The sequence below is a fragment of the Telmatherina bonti genome (assembly GCF_933228915.1).
Source record: "Telmatherina bonti genome assembly, chromosome: 19".
NCBI classification, from domain to species: Eukaryota; Metazoa; Chordata; class Actinopteri; order Atheriniformes; family Telmatherinidae; genus Telmatherina; species Telmatherina bonti.
The window spans coordinates 37,886,838-37,907,199 of record NC_136617.1 but is presented as its reverse complement, the minus strand read 5'-3'; the positions used below and the strand labels follow the sequence as shown (position 1 = coordinate 37,907,199).

The 20,362-nt window shown below is 48.8% G+C and overlaps 1 protein-coding gene across 1 annotated transcript in view; it reads right to left on the bottom strand.

Annotated features, from left to right (window-relative positions):
- The window catches only part of ptprua (protein tyrosine phosphatase receptor type Ua), a 370,817-nt gene that overhangs the window by 164,990 nt on the left and 185,465 nt on the right, over positions 1–20,362 (bottom strand). Inside the window, exon 4 of the mRNA XM_079258799.1 lies at positions 11,085–11,166. Coding sequence (XP_079114925.1) covers positions 11,085–11,166 — 82 coding nt within the window. The remainder of the gene's footprint in view (positions 1–11,084; positions 11,167–20,362) is intronic.

Below are 20,362 nucleotides of genomic sequence, written 5' to 3'. Positions count from 1 at the left end.
AAGGACTTGTTTGTGTGAATGGTCAACTGTTTTCATACTGATGGTGGTTGCGCTCCTTTTCCCCTCCCAGGAATGACTTTGACAATAAAAATAAATAAATAAACAAATAAAGACATAAACTCCGCGAGATCAGGTTCCAAAACAAAGCCCTGTGAGTAGTACTACGCAGGGTGCGATTTGTTGGAGGGGATGAGGGGGATTTACCCCCCCCTCTGCTTTTGATGTCCCCCCCTCTGGTCATTCATTTTTTATTCCAGGGGGGATAGACTAATGTTCCAGTCTTTGGTCGAGGCAGTCAAAAAGCTATATACACATGGAAAAGGTCAAACAAAGCTGAGATCCCTCCCCTGTTCTGCTAAGTTTATAGGTAAAAGCATTAAAAAATAAGAATCTTTTAAATAGGCCAAAATTTTGGGAACATTATACTGACTTTTATTTTTATTTTCCAGATTTTTCTTCCAGTTTGGAATGAGGAAACCTGCGTTAAAGATAACGTGTTGCCAGTTATTTTATATATATAATAAAAAAAAAAGATTTTTTTTTATATGTCACCCCCTTTGATTTTTTTTCATAAATCGCACACTGGTACTACGAAATCAGGTTACTAAATAAAGTCCTGTGAGTAGAAATATAAGACTGACATAGCAGAAATATAAGACCAGGTAACAATGGGGACTATAGGGGGAAAAGAGGAGCAACTTAAACCAAATTATATTATGGTGTTTATAAAGAAGAAATATGATGAAGATGTAAGTAAATTTTTTAACGTTCTGGTGTGAAGAATGTGGGTTTCCAGAAGGAAGCTCTATGAGCATGTATCAGATGGAAAAGTTGGAACAGAAAAAGAAATGAATGTGCGGGCTGGTTCACTCTCCATAAGAGGAATTAAAAATAGAGGTCTGACCTGCTATTCTCTGGAGAGTTGTGTGGAAATATTGTAGGAGATTTTTTGTTATTTTTGGTGACTCTTTTCCTGGGTGAATTAAAACTGTGTGATTGGCTGGCTTGGTTGACATCAGGGGGCCATAGCGGCCATTCACACAGAAATGGCCGCTATGGCTAACATCGTCTTCATGTGTTAAAGCTGCATTATCTTCTTGGCGAGGTCATGTTTAGCTTTCCCAGGGAAACACTGACTTATGGATCCACTGCCACTATAGTCTCACACAGATACAGTTATGATCCAAAGTCCAGGATTTTCACAGCACAGAACATGGTCCACATGATATGTTTGCAACAGTATTCAACAGAAGAACATTATAATTATGAGACTATAATAAAATGACTAAATGATTCAGATGCAGCCTCAGAAGCTCGTCTGCTGCACGGCATCGACCACGGCAGCTCACCGTCCCTTTAACCCTTGTCAGCATGCACCATGGTCTCCACAGGGACCCCAATATGTCTATCATGCCCGAGGGGGATTCAGGGGGTGAACTAGGGAAGAGGGAGTTTTTGGTCTGGGCCACTGCAGAGTTCTGTTTGTCACACATGCTGTCAGTCAGGACACTGGAGCAGAAACGGTCCCTACAACATGCTGCAACACTCCACCTCCCTCCTGTGTCAGCTCTGAGTCCTGGAGCAGGACCTGATATGCAGATGTGACTGCAGGGACCTGGTCACTGCTGATGGGGCCCGGGGATCCCAGAACCAGAGGGTCTGGCAGAGCCCTGCTGGTTGTGACTGTGAACAGTGTGGATATAGATTTTATGGTGGACATGTGGGCTTGGTTTTCACCTTAGACCTCTGGAGGTGATGGGTCCTCCTTGTCCTCAGACTGGTTGTGGGATTTTCTGGAAGTACAAGACTAATGGATGTGGCCGGCAGGCAGCACGAATCCCCACTCTAGATAACAACGAAGACGATCTCACCAGCCCGATAGAGGTAATCGAAGAAAGCTTCCAGCGGATCGTAATGGGGAAAACCAGCAACACCGCGGCAACGGCGTCCAAAACCGGTTCCACTTCCAAAAGAGTTCGCCCAGTGGATTCCCCCGAAGTAACCTCGCCAGGTTCTCCAACAGGTAGTGTTACGACGGACATCCTAATCTCCATCGACGGGAAGTTATCCAGCCTAGACGCCAGGCTTTCCCTGCTGGAAGTTCTACACCGGGAGTTCCAGTCGTTAAAGCACAGTCTAGAATACAGCCAGCAGCAGGTAGAAGCTTTTGCTACGGAGAACAACGCGCTTAGAGACTCTGTTAAGACTCTCACGGATGGAGTATGCCGACTAACGGAGGAAAATAAAAAAAATGAAAGAATTAGTCTTAGATATCCAGGCCCGTAGCATGAGAGATAACTTAGTTATTTCAGGGCTCGCTGAGCAGCCAGAGGAAGACGCAGAGGTAACCGTGAAAGAATTCATCTGATCCAACCTTAAGCTTCCAGAGGAAAAGGTAAAAGCCATCTCCTTTCACCGTGTTCATCGCATGGGAAGGAAAACATCGGAGGGCAGACCAAGACCAATAGTTGCTAAATTCGTGCTACACAAAGAAAAAGAAGAGGTGAAGCGCTGTGGGAGACAGCTCCGTGGGACTCATAACAGCATGAGCGATTAGTTCCCCAGAGAGATCCTGGAGCGTCGTAAGATCTTGTTCCCCATCAGGAGGAAATTCCTGGACGGAGGAGCCTGCGCGGTCATCTCGGCGGACAAGCTCTATGTCAATGGCCAGCTACATCGTGACCATAACACCACTCCCTGGCTCTACTAACCTCAGATATGTATCCACACTCTACACGCTTTGCACTGGTGATATTAGGGCTAATAAGTCTCACTGGGATTTAATCAGAGTTTAATGTTTGCTCACAATAGTGACCCTGTCACCATAAGCATGACAGTACTTAGGTTTATCACGTGGAATATTCACGGAGCTGGGACCAGAGAGAAGAGACTAAAAATCTTTAACAGGCTAAATGATCTACAGGCAGACATTGTGTTCTTACAGGAGATTCATATGACAAATACTTGGATGCTCTCTCTACATCACAATTTCCTCATGTTTACTCCGCCTGCTATAACTCCAGACAGAGAGGGGTTGCCATTTTGATAAATAGAAAAGTGACATTCACAGAAACCAACAGAACCACAGATCCAGAGGGAAGATATATTATAGTGACATTAACTATCCAAAATATGAAGTTATGCTTAGCTAACATATATGGGCCAAATGTGGATGATTCCTCCTTCTTTCATTCCTTTTTTAAAACTGTCTCAGAACACTCAGACAGCACACTTATATCATAGGAGGAGATTTTAATGTGGTAATGGGTCCCGTAGACAGGATGAATAATTCAGAAAACAATAGAACCTGGCAGTCTACAGACACTGTTAAACAATATATGGAGGAACTTGGTCTTTGCGATATATGGCGGTCTTTTCATCCTAATATCAAGGAATACACTTGTTTTTCCTCAGTTCACCACTCATATTCTAGGCTAGATTATTTCCTGGTTAGCAGCTTGTTGGTGTGTATGATTTCAGAAACCCAGATCCACCCCATTACAGTCAGCGATCATGCACCAGTTTCCTTCACTGTAAGAAATACGAGAATCACACCACCTGCTAAAAGCTGGAGATTCAATACAGCACTGCTTAAAGACCCCGACTTTATCAGCTATTTCACAAAAGAATGGGCTGTTTACCTAGAAAATAATGATAAACCAGGAGTTTCAGCATGTGTTCTGTGGGAAGCAGGTAAGGCGGTAATGAGAGGAAAAATGATCTCTTTTGCATCATATAAAAAAAAAGAAGGATAACTCAAAAATATCAGAACTAGAATTAAGAATTAAATCATTAGAGGATGCCTACAGTGCTTTACCAAATGAACAAACGTTGTATCAAATAAGGAAGGCGAAACTTGAATCAAACAAAATAATCAACGAAAGAACGGAGTTTCTGGTGCAAAGGTTACGCTTGGAGAGGTTTGAACACAGCAACAAATCTGGAAAATTTTTAGCCAGTCAACTAAAAACAAACAAAGAAAGAGCAACTATTTCATCTGTTAAAGATCCAGCAGGTAATATCTTACATGACCCTGACACAATAAATAGCATTTTTAGAGACTTCTATAAAAATCTGTATACATCCCGATTAGATCCATCAGATAATGACATAAATCAGTTTCTTAATAATATAGACCTCCCAGGACTACAGCAGGAAGACGTTACAGCCTTAGATTCCCCCCTTACAGCAGAGGAGCTACATGAAGCCCTCAAACATATGCCATGTAAAAAAGCCCCAGGACCGGATGGCTTCCCAGCAGAGTTCTATCAGGTATTCTGGACAACACTGGCCCCTACGTTTTTCTAAATGGTGACACAAATAAAGGAAAATGGCTACTTACCCCAAAACATGAATTCTGCCAGCATCATTGTACTGTTAAAACCAGGCAAAGACTCCACACTTCCATCTAGCTACAGACCCATATCACTGATAAATGCAGACCTTAAAATAATCTGCAAAGCTTTAGCTGCAAGGTTAGAGAAAGTAACTCCACTTATTATACACCCTGATCAGACAGGCTTTATAAAAGGCAGATATTCCTCTGTTAACATGCGCAGGCTAATCAATATCATAGATTACTCTACCGTCAATAACCTGGAAACAACAATAGTTTCTCTGGATGCAGAGAAGGCTTTTGATAGAGTGAATTGGAAATTCTTACTAGCTACTTTAAATAGATTTGGCTTTGGACCTTCCTTTCTTGACTGGATCAAAATCTTCTACAGCTCCCCTAATGCGAGAGTCAGGACGAACGATCAAACCTCTCCAAGTTTTAATCTTCAAAGGTTGTCCACTCTCTCTCTCACTTTTTGCTGTATTTATTGAACCACTAGCTGCTGCAATTCGACAGAATCAAATAATAAAGGGCATCCAGTCCAAAAATATAATTCATAAAATAAGCCTTTATGCCGATGATATTTTACTATTCCTCCAAAACTCACAAACATCATTATCTGAAACAATCTCACTAATTAATAAATTCTCATCACTATCTGACTACTCTATTAATTGGTCTAAGAGCACAGTCCTACCAATTAACTGTAGGTTTCAAAATCCATCCAACATTAATTTACAATCAGGTAACATTAGATACTTAGGCATAAATATTCCCCCCAGGCTCTCAGAACTGATAAAATGTAATTACACTAACCTTCTTAAGACAATAGAAGATGATCTCACTCGCTGGAAGTCACTCCCCATTTCACTTTTGGGGAGAGTTGCTACGATAAAAATGATGGTTCTACCCAAAATCAACTACCTGTTCTCCATGATTCCTATGAAACCTCCCTCCACCTGGTTCAAATCACTAGAATCATACACTTCCCAATTTCTCTGGAAGAATAAACCACCCCGGATTAGTTTAAAAACATTACAAAAACCTAAAGATCAGGGAGGCTTAGACTTGCCTAACTTTCAACATTATTTCTTAGCAAATAGGCTGCAATATATCTTAAAATGGCTTAAACCGAGTCCATTAGATGAACCATGGATAGACTTAGAACAAACATTCTGTGACAATGTGGAAATCTCTAATCTTCCATTCTTCAGCTTCAGTGTAAAAAAGTTAAAGTGCTTCAAAAGCGTCAACATTAGCACCTCTCTGACAGCTTGGTGGGAAGTTCTTAAAAAAACAATTCATCAATAATCCCATGTAAACTCACACCTATCTGGAACAACCCTGACATTCTTCTAAACTATAAATATGATCAACTTTAAACAATGGATTAATAAAGGAATTAATTATTTAGAGCATATTATCCATAACAGAAGAATTTTATCTTTTGACACACTATCATCACAATATGGAATTAACAGTAGCAGATTTCTAGAATATCAGCAACTCAAATCCATTATACTTAGGAAATTCCCCCCTCATCAAATAGACTTGGAACTTCCTCCCACAGTAGCAGAATTTATGGAACTTCGTAGCTCAAAGTTACTGTCATGGTTTTTCCCAGTCGTCCCTGAAGGCACCCTCCTGTGCTGATGAGCTGATGATTACCACCTGTGCCTCCTTCTATTTAAGCAGCGAGCCCAGGATTGTTGATTGCCAGATCGTCAGATTCTCTTTGTTCGCTTCCAGCCTTCTGTGAACTCAAGATTACCCTGTATTCCTGCCCTGTTCCCCCTTCTCCCGAGAACCTGCCTGGCCAGAGTTTTTCCCTTGCTTCTTCCCCTCGCATTACTACTCTGTGTATGGACCTTGGACTGGACATTGGACTTGGATTTTGGATTCTGGACAAACCCCCAATCACCTCGGGTGAGAGGAACTCCCTTTCTTCATTCTTGGGCATTTTTTCCTGGAGTTGGATTCTCCCTGTGTGCCGTCTTTCACTAACCCGCCTGTCATCACCAGAAGGACACAGTTGGGGTCCTCAAGGAGGACTTCAAGCCGTCCTTGTTGTAGCCTCCTGCTTCCTTGTCCCCTGTTATTTTCAATAAAATCTGTAACCAGTCCTGAGGTCTTCTGTGTCCTTTGGGTCCCATCTCCTGTGCCGTTACAGTTACTTTCAAAAATATACAGGTCGATGTCAAAAATAGATGATTGAAATTCCTTGCCAACTTCCAAATGGGAGGCAGACCTATCTATCAGTCTCAGTCAACCTTCTTGGCTGCAAATATGTCTAAATGCTTTTAATATTTTTCCACTGCTCTGGGCTCGGGGGACGGAGGCTCTCTCTGCTTTGCCTGCCCGGGCTCTGTGCGCGGTGGGCTTGCCGGGCCCTGGGGGCCTTGGCTTCCTCCCCTACACCTCGGGTCGTGGTCGTGTTCCCCTACAAGCACTCAGCTGATCTTTGATTGCATGATCACAGGTTGAACACTCACACGTGCACGCCCACAAAGCGCTCATCTTCCCATCTGCTTCCTACTAAATGTTGCTGATGACTCTCTGTAGGTATGTTTAATAACGGTTGGTATTGGAATTGTTATTTTATTCATTCATTTACTTTTTTTCCTTTTTTCATTTTTTTGTCTTTTGAATATTGTCACTATCCTACTTATGTCTTGTATTTTTTTCAGTACTTTATATTGTTTTGCAAATACTGTAACTTTGGTAGCTTAGACACGACTTTCTTATCTCTCTCTCTCTTTTTTTCCTCTTTCCCTGCCAGGTCCAGCTTGGCCATATCAAGACTGACGATGATTGCAAAATGATAAAAGGAAAAAAAATAATTATAACAAAAATATTCAGATTATCAAGGCCAGCTATATACATGACATGTCTCCCTTGACAGAGCAAATCTGTCTGGCAAACAATGGCACGCAGATTGCTGTTCTGTATGCTGAGATGCTGGACAGGACAGGTTGGGGTTAAAAAAAAAAAAAAAAAAAAAAAAAGGTAATTTCCTGGCTTCAGTGTACGCCACTCAGGTACAATATGACCTAAGAACATTAGCAAAGGTTGGAATCCTCCATGTTTTTATTTGCTGACAGCCTGGTGTTTTAGTCCTGATCTGAACTATGTTATTTTCACATCAAGTTCTTTTATTTGACGAGGGGAAGCAACTCTTGTGAAGGCTGCCAGTAGACAGCCTGGTCTCTGGGTCAACACGCTGAGCAGGTTAACAAACAAATCATTTAAACCCTGTCTGTCTTCAAAATACCGTAAACATGAGGCCGATCATTCAGGACAGTATACTTCCAAGGTTAAGCTAGTTATGCTAGAGCATTAGCCTTAGCCTTTTCTGATACACACATTTGCATTAAATCCAGTGGAGAAGTGTGTGTAACATTGGAAAATGTTCTCAATTCTCCAAAACCACTAAGGAGGAAGTGTTGCTGTGCGCGTGGGTATGCACGTGTGCACGTCTGTGTGTGTGTGTGTGTGTGTGAGAGTCTTGTTGTAGTAGATGAAATCATCTTTAACGTCAGTATTGGACGTTTTATTCCCAATTTGACTGTCAGTCGATGCACAGTCCTACATCCAGTGATGACACGCTCCATGACTGTGGCTGGACTGGCCATCCTCTGCACCCCCAGACCTGACCTCTCTGACCGACCTCTAGTTGACCCTGACCTGATTTTTATGTTGATGGCTCCACTCTCAGAACCCAGACCCAGGTGTGGGTTTTGGAGCGCTGTGATTTCCTGACATCTGACGGTGAACCAGTTCGTCACCGTCGCCTTATTGACTCCCTTCTTTCTGCCATTTTGCTCCCTCAATCAAATCAAATCAAAGATACTTTATTCATCCCCGAGGGGAAATTCAGAGTTCAAGCCAGCTCGTCCAAGGTCAGACATACAAACATGTAACATTCATTACAAAAGAGCAATACAGAGCCAAGCTTAGGCCATGCAGCTATTACAGCGCTGCCTTACAATAGATAAGAACAGAGATACAGTAGGATCATAAGGGGTCGAGGGCAAAAAAAAGGTCATGTAACTCCGGGCCGCGCCAGGAAGACGCGGTCCGAAAATACAGAGAAAAAAACCTCATACACTGAAGCACAGACCAAACAAGACACACAAAGTCCAGGGAGGCGGTGAGTCATGTGGGAGGGGACTGGGGGTGGATGAGGAGGGGGACAGAGCATCTATGAACATGTCTTCTTCCGTTCTCAGGGGGGTTGCGCTGGCCCAAGGTCGTTGGGAAGCCGAATCCAGATATGATTGTTGTTTGGGTTCCAGGCGAGGAAAACAATTTGCCCTCGGCCTTGAGTCCATAGCAGATCTCAGGCAGGCAGCTCCAGACCGCCGAATGGGGGGGTCACTTTCCACCGATTCTAGCAGACGTTTTCTCCATGTTGTTGTTGATTCTGCGGACCAGCTCCGGGACCGTGGCCAGATGTCCAGTTTGGACCAGACTGGCATCCTGCTTATGGTCGAGTCCGGTCAACACAAGAGTCTGTGCACTGCTAGCCCGGCACATACCGTTATAGAATTCTGGCAGCCTGCCAGTTGTTGCCAGAATCTCACGGGTCTTGAGGTCGATCAGGACTCCACCAGCGCCAATCAGCAGAATCCCGATCACCAATAATCCAAAGATGTAAACATCCTCCACATCCTCAGAGGATCCGACTGCCGTGGTATCCGACTGCTGTAGGATCCGACTGCCGTGGTATCCGACTGCTGTAGGATCCGACTGCCGTGGTATCTGACTGCTGTAGGATCCGACTGCCGTGGTATCCGACTGCTGTAGGATCCAACTGCCGTGGTATCCGACTGCTGTAGGATCCGACTGCCGTGGTATCCGACTGCTGTAGGATCCGACTGCCGTGGTATCTGACTGCCGTGGTATCCGACTGCCGTGGTATCCGACTGCCGTAGGATCCGACTGCCGTGGTATCTGACTGCCGTAGGATCCGACTGCCGTGGTATCCGACTGCCGTGGTGTCTGACTACTGTAGGATCCGACTGCCGTGGTATCTGACTGCCGTGGTATCTGACTGCTGTGGGATCCGACTGCCGTGGTATCTGACTGCTGTAGGATCCGACTGCCGTAGGATCCGACTGCCGTGGTATCTGACTGCTGTGGGATCCGACTGCCGTGGTATCCGACTGCCGTAGGATCCGACTGCCGTAGGATCCGACTGCCGTGGTATCCGACTGCCGTAGGATCCGACTGCCGTAGGATCCGACTGCCGTGGTATCCGACTGCCGTGGGATCCGACTGCCGTGGTATCCGACTGCCGTAGGATCCGACTGCCGTAGGATCCGACTGCCGTGGTATCCGACTGCCGTAGGATCCGACTGCCGTAGGATCCGACTGCCGTGGTATCCGACTGCCGTGGGATCCGACTGCCGTGGGATCCGACTGCCGTGGGATCCGACTGCCGTGGGATCCGACTGCCGTGGCATCCGACTGCCGTGGTATCCGACTGCCGTGGGATCCGACTGCCGTGGTATCTGACTGCCGTGGGATCCGACTGCCGTGGTATCTGACTGCCGTGGGATCCGACTGCCGTGGGATCCGACTGCCGTAGCATCCGACTGCCGTGGGATCCGACTGCCGTGGGATCCGACTGCCGTGGGATCCGACTGCCGTGGGATCCGACTGCCGTGGGATCCGACTGCCGTGGTATCCGACTGCCGTGGGATCCGACTGCCGTGGGATCCGACTGCCGTGGGATCCGACTGCCGTGGGATCCGACTGCCGTGGGATCCGACTGCCGTGGGATCCGACTGCCGTGGGATCCGACTGCCGTGGCATCCGACTGCCGTGGCATCCGACTGCCGTGGGATCCGACTGCCGTGGGATCCGACTGCCGTGGGATCCGACTGCCGTGGTATCTGACTGCCGTGGCATCCGACTGCCGTGGTATCCGACTGCCGTGGTATCCGACTGCCGTGGCATCCGACTGCCGTGGTATCTGACTGCCGTAGCATCCGACTGCCGTGGGATCCGACTGCCGTGGTATCTGACTGCCGTAGCATCCGACTGCCGTGGTATCTGACTGCCGTAGCATCCGACTGCCGTGGTATCCGACTGCCGTAGGATCCGACTGCCGTGGTATCCGACTGCCGTGGTATCCGACTGCCGTTTGGATCCGACTGCCGTTTGGATCCGACTGCCGTTTGGATCCGACTGCCGTATCATAGCTCCAGGAAGGTTCCTGCACGGACCGGGGCTCCCCAGCTTGCTGCTGCTCCTGACGCGGCAGAATAATGCACCACCCGACAGAGGCTGTTACATACATAAGGGAGCAGAAAAGAGCTGATGATTTCTGAGACGTGTGCAGGAAAACGATTTCCTGGTCTGGATTCAACATTGAGCAAAGCTCGGTGGAGGCCGTCAGAATGAACGCAGCAAGACAAACATCTGACAATAAAACCCCAAACATGAGAGTGGTAGCAGACTTTTTCCTGGCTGTAGATGTAGACATGAGGTCCAGCAGCACTTTGCAGTGTTGGTGGTGATCAGACAGAAAGCTCAGTGATTCAGCCGCTGCAGAAGATATGCCTCCTGCTGCGTGACTGCAGGCTGGACACAACACAGCGTCCAGGTAAATGTGCCTACGTCGCATCCTGTCCCTTCCCCTGCCATCAGCAGACTCGTATCAGGGTCAGCGATAACCCCCGGGCCTCCAAGCCGCCTGCTGGTCAGCAGGCAGGCTTCGTGCGGTGCAGAGGCGGGTACTTACAGCAGGGGTAATTGAGCAGCATGATGTCGTCCAGAGCAATGTAACCCTGTCGTTCCTCAGAAACTGTGGCCTCGAAGACGACCTGTGGAGACAAGGGACAAAATGAGATCTGACGACAGACCCTCACATCTGGACTGGTGGACTCCAGACAGGCAGAAGTCAGAAACACAACAGTTAGATTGTAGAAACCTTTTAATGTCTGGGAACCGGCGAGGAGGAACTCCACAGTTTAGTGTCAGAGCAGAGCTCTCTGGAGGCTCTGCTGAAACACTGTTAGCCTCTTGCAGTGTGGCGTTATCATGAGAGGAAAAGGTCTCCGTGGTGGAAGGCGGCGCTAAAACACGTACGGCTGCTGGAAGCTGCGGTTCACCCTACCGGACACACAGCTGCCCTCGCTCCTACTGCGCTTCCCAAACTGGGGTTGCCACATCAGTCCAGGGGGAAAAGATGCATATCCTACATTTAGGATAGCGCCTGGAACCGAAAGGATCAGCATGAGTCCTGCACAGGAGCCGGACTTGGTGGGAATGTTGTAACCAGCAGCTGTTTTAAGCATCGCTAAGCGCTCGCTTGCTTCCTCGGACCTTCCAAGGTATCCTCCGAGGTCCTCCAACCGGTCTGGACCTGCTCAACCTGACCAGCACGCCAACATGGCGAGGTCCTCCAACCGGTCTGGACCTGCTCAACCTGACCAGCTCGCCAACATGGCGAGGTCCTCCAACCGGTCTGGACCTGCTCAACCTGACCAGCACGCCAACATGGCGAGGTCCTCCAACCGGTCTGGACCTGCTCAACCTGACCAGCACGCCAACATGGCGAGGTCCTCCAACCGGTCTGGACCTGCTCAACCTGACCAGCACGCCAACATGGCGAGGTCCTCCAACCGGTCTGGACCTGCTCAACCTGACCAGCACGCCAACATGGCGAGGTCCTCCAACCGGTCTGGACCTGCTCAACCTGACCAGCTCGCCAACATGGCGAGGTCCTCCAACCGGTCTGGACCTGCTCAACCTGACCAGCTCGCCAACATGGCGAGGTCCTCCAACCGGTCTGGACCTGCTCAACCTGACCAGCTCGCCAACATGGCGAGGTCCTCCAACCGGTCTGGACCTGCTCAACCTGACCAGCTCGCCAACATGGCGAGGTCCTCCAACCGGTCTGGACCTGCTCAACCTGACCAGCACGCCAACATGGCGAGGTCCTCCAACCGGTCTGGACCTGCTCAACCTGACCAGCTCGCCAACATGGCGAGGTCCTCCAACCGGTCTGGACCTGCTCAACCTGACCAGCTCGCCAACATGGCGAGGTCCTCCAACCGGTCTGGACCTGCTCAACCTGACCAGCTCGCCAACATGGCGAGGTCCTCCAACCGGTCTGGACCTGCTCAACCTGACCAGCTCGCCAACATGGCGAGGTCCTCCAACCGGTCTGGACCTGCTCAACCTGACCAGCTCGCCAACATGGCGAGGTCCTCCAACCGGTCTGGACCTGCTCAACCTGACCAGCTCGCCAACATGGCGAGGTCCTCCAACCGGTCTGGACCTGCTCAACCTGACCAGCTCGCCAACATGGCGAGGTCCTCCAACCGGTCTGGACCTGCTCAACCTGACCAGCTCGCCAACATGGCGAGGTCCTCCAACCGGTCTGGACCTGCTCAACCTGACCAGCTCGCCAACATGGCGAGGTCCTCCAACCGGTCTGGACCTGCTCAACCTGACCAGCTCGCCAACATGGCGAGGTCCTCCAACCGGTCTGGACCTGCTCAACCTGACCAGCTCGCCAACATGGCGAGGTCCTCCAACCGGTCTGGACCTGCTCAACCTGACCAGCTCGCCAACATGGCGAGGTCCTCCAACCGGTCTGGACCTGCTCAACCTGACCAGCACGCCAACATGGCGAGGTCCTCCAACCGGTCTGGACCTGCTCAACCTGACCAGCACGCCAACATGGCGAGGTCCTCCAACCGGTCTGGACCTGCTCAACCTGACCAGCTCGCCAACATGGCGAGGTCCTCCAACCGGTCTGGACCTGCTCAACCTGACCAGCTCGCCAACATGGCGAGGTCCTCCAACCGGTCTGGACCTGCTCAACCTGACCAGCTCGCCAACATGGCGAGGTCCTCCAACCGGTCTGGACCTGCTCAACCTGACCAGCTCGCCAACATGGCGAGGTCCTCCAACCGGTCTGGACCTGCTCAACCTGACCAGCACGCCAACATGGCGAGGTCCTCCAACCGGTCTGGACCTGCTCAACCTGACCAGCTCGCCAACATGGCGAGGTCCTCCAACCGGTCTGGACCTGCTCAACCTGACCAGCTCGCCAACATGGCGAGGTCCTCCAACCGGTCTGGACCTGCTCAACCTGACCAGCTCGCCAACATGGCGAGGTCCTCCAACCGGTCTGGACCTGCTCAACCTGACCAGCTCGCCAACATGGCGAGGTCCTCCAACCGGTCTGGAAGTTATGATCAACACAGTCGGTTCAGATGACTCGAACGTAAAAACTGCATGTGGAACATGTGTGGTTCGATACTCCAACCATGTTATCCACACATGTGATCCACATATGGATCACATGTAAATCACGTGTCACATGAAAATGTTCCAACACCACGTTTACACATGTGACCCACATGTTCAAACACGTTTATATGTAACGCACGTTAACCATGTGTGCGTGTTCACATGCGAGTGGCTGACGTGCGCTTCTCTGCATGACGTGACCAGGTTAACGGAAATGAAGACACAGTGAAGTCTGTAATGGAACGATGTTTCTGCAGCAGTTTGATGCGATTGGCTGGTGGAACCTTCCGGAGTCTCGCGGTGAAGAAATCCTTCTTCTCCTTTACCAACCAGGATTCTTATTAAATCCACACGGCAGCAGCAGGAAGCAGAAACACAACCAAAGTTTTCAGTCGCTCATTTAAATGAGCCAGACACACGCAGAGCCTGGAAGCCAAACGAAGGCCTCCCAGCGTGCAGCAGAGTCATCCTGGCTCTCTGAGAGGTAATTCCAGTCAGCAGAGCCTAAATCATTCCCTCTGCCAGCAGTCGGCAGAAGTAGGCTGAACCTGCATCACACAGCGTGTAGCACTCACACAGCCTGCTTGTTTTTTATGCCAAAAAGAGTGGATGGACTCACATGCGGACAATACATCAGGCTCTAAGTCAATAGCACAAAAAGCCTTGGCAGATGGATAAAAACCAAAGCCTTCGTCCACTCATTTATTTTTAGTTTTCATTCCTACGTCGGACCATTACAGACGTCTGACCGATTAACTTTTCCATTCATCACGCGTCAACGCGCCCACCGCCCTCGATTCATTCACCCCACCGCTTCCAGCACTCACTTCACTGATAAAGCCCATCTGACTGCGAGTGTGCATGACGAGGGCGAGCGCCGCAGTCTGATAGCGACGCACGCCGTGAAAACATCAGAAATTATGCAAATCTGCCAAGAGTGGAATCCCTGTACAGATACAGAGGTAGACGCACAAACGGGATCATTTGTTTGAAGCAGGAATAAACCGAAAGCAGTGTGTGTGTGTGTGTGTGTGTGGTCTTGAAATTAGACTGAATAAACACGTCCAGAGCCCTGAGCCAGAGATGTACATCTGTACAGAACAGAAATACAGCAGCGGTCTCCGGCATCATGTTAGGGGCAAACCCACCAAACCGAGTCAAGAACACCAATGGAAAACCTTTTAGGTCCATCTAGACCAGGGGTCTCCAACACTGGTCCATCACCATGAGAATCTCCCGTTCCACCACATCACCATGAGAATCTCCCGTTCCACCACATCATGATGAGAATCTCCCGTTCCACCACATCATGATGAGAATCTCCCGTTCCACCACATCACCATGAGAATCTCCCGTTCCACCTCATCACCATGAGAATCTCCCGTTCCACCACATCATGATGAGAATCTCCCGTTCCACCACATCACCATGAGAATCTCCCGTTCCACCACATCATGATGAGAATCTCCCGTTCCACCTCATCATGATGAGAATCTCCCGTTCCACCTCATCACCATGAGAATCTCCCGTTCCACCACATCATGATGAGAATCTCCCGTTCCACCACATCACCATGAGAATCTCCCGTTCCACCACATCATGATGAGAATCTCCCGTTCCACCTCATCATGATGAGAATCTCCCGTTCCACCTCATCATGATGAGAATCTCCCGTTCCACCTCATCATGATGAGAATCTCCCGTTCCACCACATCATGATGAGAATCTCCCGTTCCACCTCATCATGATGAGAATCTCCCGTTCCACCTCATCATGATGAGAATCTCCCGTTCCACCTCATCACCATGAGAATCTCCCGTTCCACCTCATCATGATGAGAATCTCCCGTTCCACCTCATCACCATGAGAATCTCCCTTGCCACCACATCATGATGAGAATCTCCCGTTCCACCTCATCACCATGAGAATCTCCCTTGCCACCACATCATGATGAGAATCTCCCGTTCCACCTCATCACCATGAGAATCTCCCGTTTCACCTCATCACCATGAGAATCTCCCGTTCCACCTCATCATGATGAGAATCTCCCGTTCCACCACATCACCATGAGAATCTCCCGTTCCACCTCATCACGATAAGAATCTCCCGTTCCACCTCATCACCATGAGAATCTCCCGTTCCACCTCATCACCATGAGAATCTCCCGTTTCACCTCATCACGATAAGAATCTCCCGTTCCACCTCATCACCATGAGAATCTCCCGTTCCACCTCATCACCATGAGAATCTCCCGTTCCACCTCATCATGATGAGAATCTCCCGTTCCACCTCATCACCATGAGAATCTCCCGTTCCACCTCATCACCATGAGAATCTCCCGTTCCACCTCATCATGATGAGAATCTCCCATTCCACCACATCACCATGAGAATCTCCCGTTCCACCACATCACCATGAGAATCTCCCGTTCCACCTCATCACGATAAGAATCTCCCGTTCCACCTCATCACCATGAGAATCTCCCGTTCCACCTCATCACCATGAGAATCTCCCGTTTCACCTCATCACGATAAGAATCTCCCGTTCCACCTCATCACCATGAGAATCTCCCGTTCCACCTCATCACCATGAGAATCTCCCGTTCCACCTCATCATGATGAGAATCTCCCGTTCCACCTCATCACCATGAGAATCTCCCGTTCCACCTCATCACCATGAGAATCTCCCGTTCCACCTCATCACCATGAGAATCTCCCGTTCCACCTCATCACCATGAGAATCTCCCGTTCCACCTCATCACCATGAGAATCTCCCGTTCCACCTCATCACCATGAGAATCTCCCGTTCCACCTCATCACCATGAGAATCTCCCGTTCCACCTCATCATTGTCATGTCTCCATGTTGGCTTCACAGCGCAGCATCACACACCAGCAACTGCATGTCAACACAATGGCTATTTTAATGTGCTCTGAGGATGACTCAGCAAATAAGGACATGAGGACATGATCAGGGAAAGAAGTGACTTTTACAGGCTGGAGAGCGATCAGTGAAGTTGCTGAATCAGCTGACACTAGGGGGCACCGAAGAGCAAAATTCTGGCGGTGCTGTTTTTATGGTGAAACTGTCCTGATATGCAGTTTCAGACCTGATGCGTTATTACACTGTAAACATGGAAATATGACCTTTATGTTTCCATTCATGGTCCTGGAGGCTGAAGCATTGGTCCGTCTCGACACATTCTCCTTTACAACAAGCAAATACGTTTTGTCTGCATACCGAGATTTAACATTGATTTCCTGGCTGAACAGAAGCCAAACAAAAAGCAGCAGAGGAAGATGCTGTTGTGAGGCTTGATGCTGATGGAGAAAGCTGGGAACCCAGAGAAGCCCAGCGTGGGAGATCATATGTAACACACACCTGCAGAAAAGGAAGAACAGATCCAGAGAGGGAAAAGAATGGCATGTGGGCGGAGTTTAAGGCGCCGCAATGCTGATGGTTTGTAATGTCTGACGGCAAAGTTTCATCTTTTACCAACAGCTATCAGCTGATGCGGCGCCCGGAGGCGGCGTCGCGGCGCCCGGAGGCAGCGTTGCGGCCTTTTTCTACTGTTTCTACTGGATGCTCCCAGCCTCCACAGCTTACAGTAAAATCTGTTCCATTCATGTTTCCTGACTGCAGCCTTTCAGAAGATTGCATGAGATTAGCTCAGTGAAGAGAAACATGGCGGGAAACACCTTCTAATCCCAGCAACATCCAGCCACAGAACTAAAACAACAAAACTAAAAAAAGCAGCGATCAGCAGCGATTAGTAGCGATAAGCAGCGATCAGCAGTGATCAGGAGCGATCAGCAGCGATCAGTAGCGATCAGTAGCGATCAGTAGCGATCAACAGCGATCAGTAGCGATCAGCAGCGATTAGCAGCGATCAGTAGCGATCAGCAGCGATCAGTAGTGATCAGTAGCGATCAGCAGCGATCAGTAGCAATCAGCAGCGATTAGCAGCGATCAGTAGCGATCAGCAGCGATTAGCAGCGATCAGTAGCGATCAGCAGCGATTAGCAGCGATCAGTAGTGATCAGTAGCGATCAGCAGCGATCAGTAGCGATCAGTAGCGATCAGCAGCGATTAGCAGCGATCAGTAACGATCAGCAGCGATCAGTAGTGATCAGTAGCGATCAGCAGCGATCAGTAGCGATCAGCAGCGATTAGCAGCGATCAGTAACGATCAGCAGCGATCAGTAGTGATCAGTAGCGATCAGCAGCGATCAGTAACGATCAGTAGCGATCAGCAGCGATCAGTAGCGATCAGAAGCGATTAGCAGCGATCAGTAGTGATCAGTAGCGATCAGCAGCGATCAGTAGTGATCAGTAGCGATCAGCAGCGATCAGTAGCGATCAGTAGCGATCAGCAGCGATCAGTAGCGATCAGTAGCGATCAGCAGCGATCAGTAACGATCAGTAACGATCAGTAACGATCAGCAGCGATCAGTAGTGATCAGTAGCGATCAGCAGCGATCAGTAACGATCAGTAGCGATCAGCAGCGATCAGTAGCGATCAGTAGCGATCAGCAGCGATCAGTAGCGATCAGTAGCGATCAGCAGCGATCAGTAACGATCAGTAGCGATCAGTAACGATCAGTAGCGATAAGTATTGATCAGCAGCGATCAGTAGCGATCAGCAGCGATCAGTAGCGATCAGTAGCGATCAGTAGCGATCAGCAGCGATCAGTAGCGATCAGTAGCGATCAGTAGCGATCAGTAACGATCAGTAGCGATAAGTATTGATCAGCAGCGATCAGTAACGATCAGTAGCGATCAGTAACGATCAGTAGCGATAAGTATTGATCAGTAGCGATCAGATTTGATCAGCAGCGATCAGTAGCGATCAGTAGCGACCAGTAGCGATAAGTATTGATCAGCAGCGATCAGTAGCGATCAGTAGCGATCAGCAGCGATTAGCAGCGATCAGTAGCGATCAGTAGCGACCAGTAGCGATAAGTATTGATCAGTAGCGATCAGATTTGATCAGCAGCGATCAGTAGCGATCAGTAGCGATAAGTATTGATCAGCAGCGATCAGTAGCAATCAGTAGCGACCAGTAGCGATAAGTATTGATCAGTAGCGATCAGATTTGATCAGCAGCGATCAGTAGCGATCAGTAGCGACCAGTAGCGATAAGTATTGATCAGCAGCGATCAGTAGCAATCAGTAGCGATCAGTAACGATCAGCAGCGATCAGTAGCAATCAGTAGCGATAAGTATTGATCAGTAGCGATCAGATTTGATCAGCAGCGATCAGTAGCGATCAGCAGCGATCAGATTTGATCAGTAGCGATCAGTAGCGATCAGTAGCGATCAGTAAAGATCAGCAGCGATCAGTAGCGATCAGCAGCGATCAGATTTGATCAGTAGCGATCAGTAGCGATCAGTAAAGATCAGTAGCGATCAGTAGCGATCAGCAGCGATCAGTAGCGATAAGTATTGATCAGCAGCGATCAGTAGCGATAAGTATTGATCAGCAGCGATCAGTAACGATCAGTAGCGACCAGTAGCGACCAGTAACGATAAGTATTGATCAGCAGCGATCAGCAGCGATCAGTAGCGACCAGTAGCGATCAGCAGCGATCAGTAGCAATGAGTAGCGATGAGTAGCGATCAGCAGCGATCAGTAGCGATAAGTATTGATCAGCAGCGATCAGTAGTGATCAGCAGCGATCAGATTTGATCAGGAGCGATCAGATTTGATCAGTAGCGATCAGTAGCGCTCAGTAGCGATCAGCAGCGATCAGATTTGATCAGTAGCGATCAGATTTGATCAGTAGCGATCAGTAACGATCAGTAGCGACCAGTAGCGATAAGTATTGATCAGTAGCAATCAGATTTGATCAGCAGCGATCAGTAGCGATCAGCAGCGATCAGATTTGATCAGCAGCGATCAGTAGCAATGAATAGCGATCAGTAGCGATCAGCAGCGATCAGTAGCGATAAGTATTGATCAGCAGCGATCAGTAGCGATCAGTAACGATCAGTAGCGACCAGTAACGATAAGTACTGATCAGCAGCGATCAGTAGCGATCAGTAGCGACCAGTAGCAATCAGCAGCGATCAGTAGCGATCAGTAGCGATAAGTATTGATCAGCAGCGATCAGTAGCGATCAGCAGCGATCAGATTTGATCAGTAGCGATCAGCAGCGATCAGTAGCGATCAGTATTGATCAGCAGCGATCAGTAGCGATCAGTAGCGACCAGTAACGATCAGTAGCGATCAGTAGCGATCAGCAGCGATCAGTAGCGATCAGCAGCGATCAGTAGCAATCAGCAGCGATTAGCAGCGATCAGTAGTGATCAGTAGCGACCAGTAGCGATCAGTAGCGATCAGCAGCGATCAGCAGCGATCAGTAGCGACCAGTAGCGATCAGCAGCGATCAGCAGTGATCAGCAGCGATCAGTAGCAATCAGTAGCGATCAGCAGCGATCAGCAGCGATCAGTAACGATCAGTAGCGATCAGTAGCGATCAGCAGCGATCAGTAGCGATCAGAAGCGATTAGCAGCGATCAGTAGCGATCAGTAGCGATCAGTAGCGATCAGCAGCGATTAGCAGCGATCAGTAGCGATCAGTAGCGATCAGTAGCGATCAGTAGCGACCAGTAGCGATAAGTATTGATCAGTAGCGATCAGATTTGATCAGCAGCGATCAGTAGCGATCAGTAGCGATCAGTAGCGACCAGTAGCGATAAGTATTGATCAGCAGCGATCAGTAGCAATCAGTAGCGACCAGTAGCGATAAGTATTG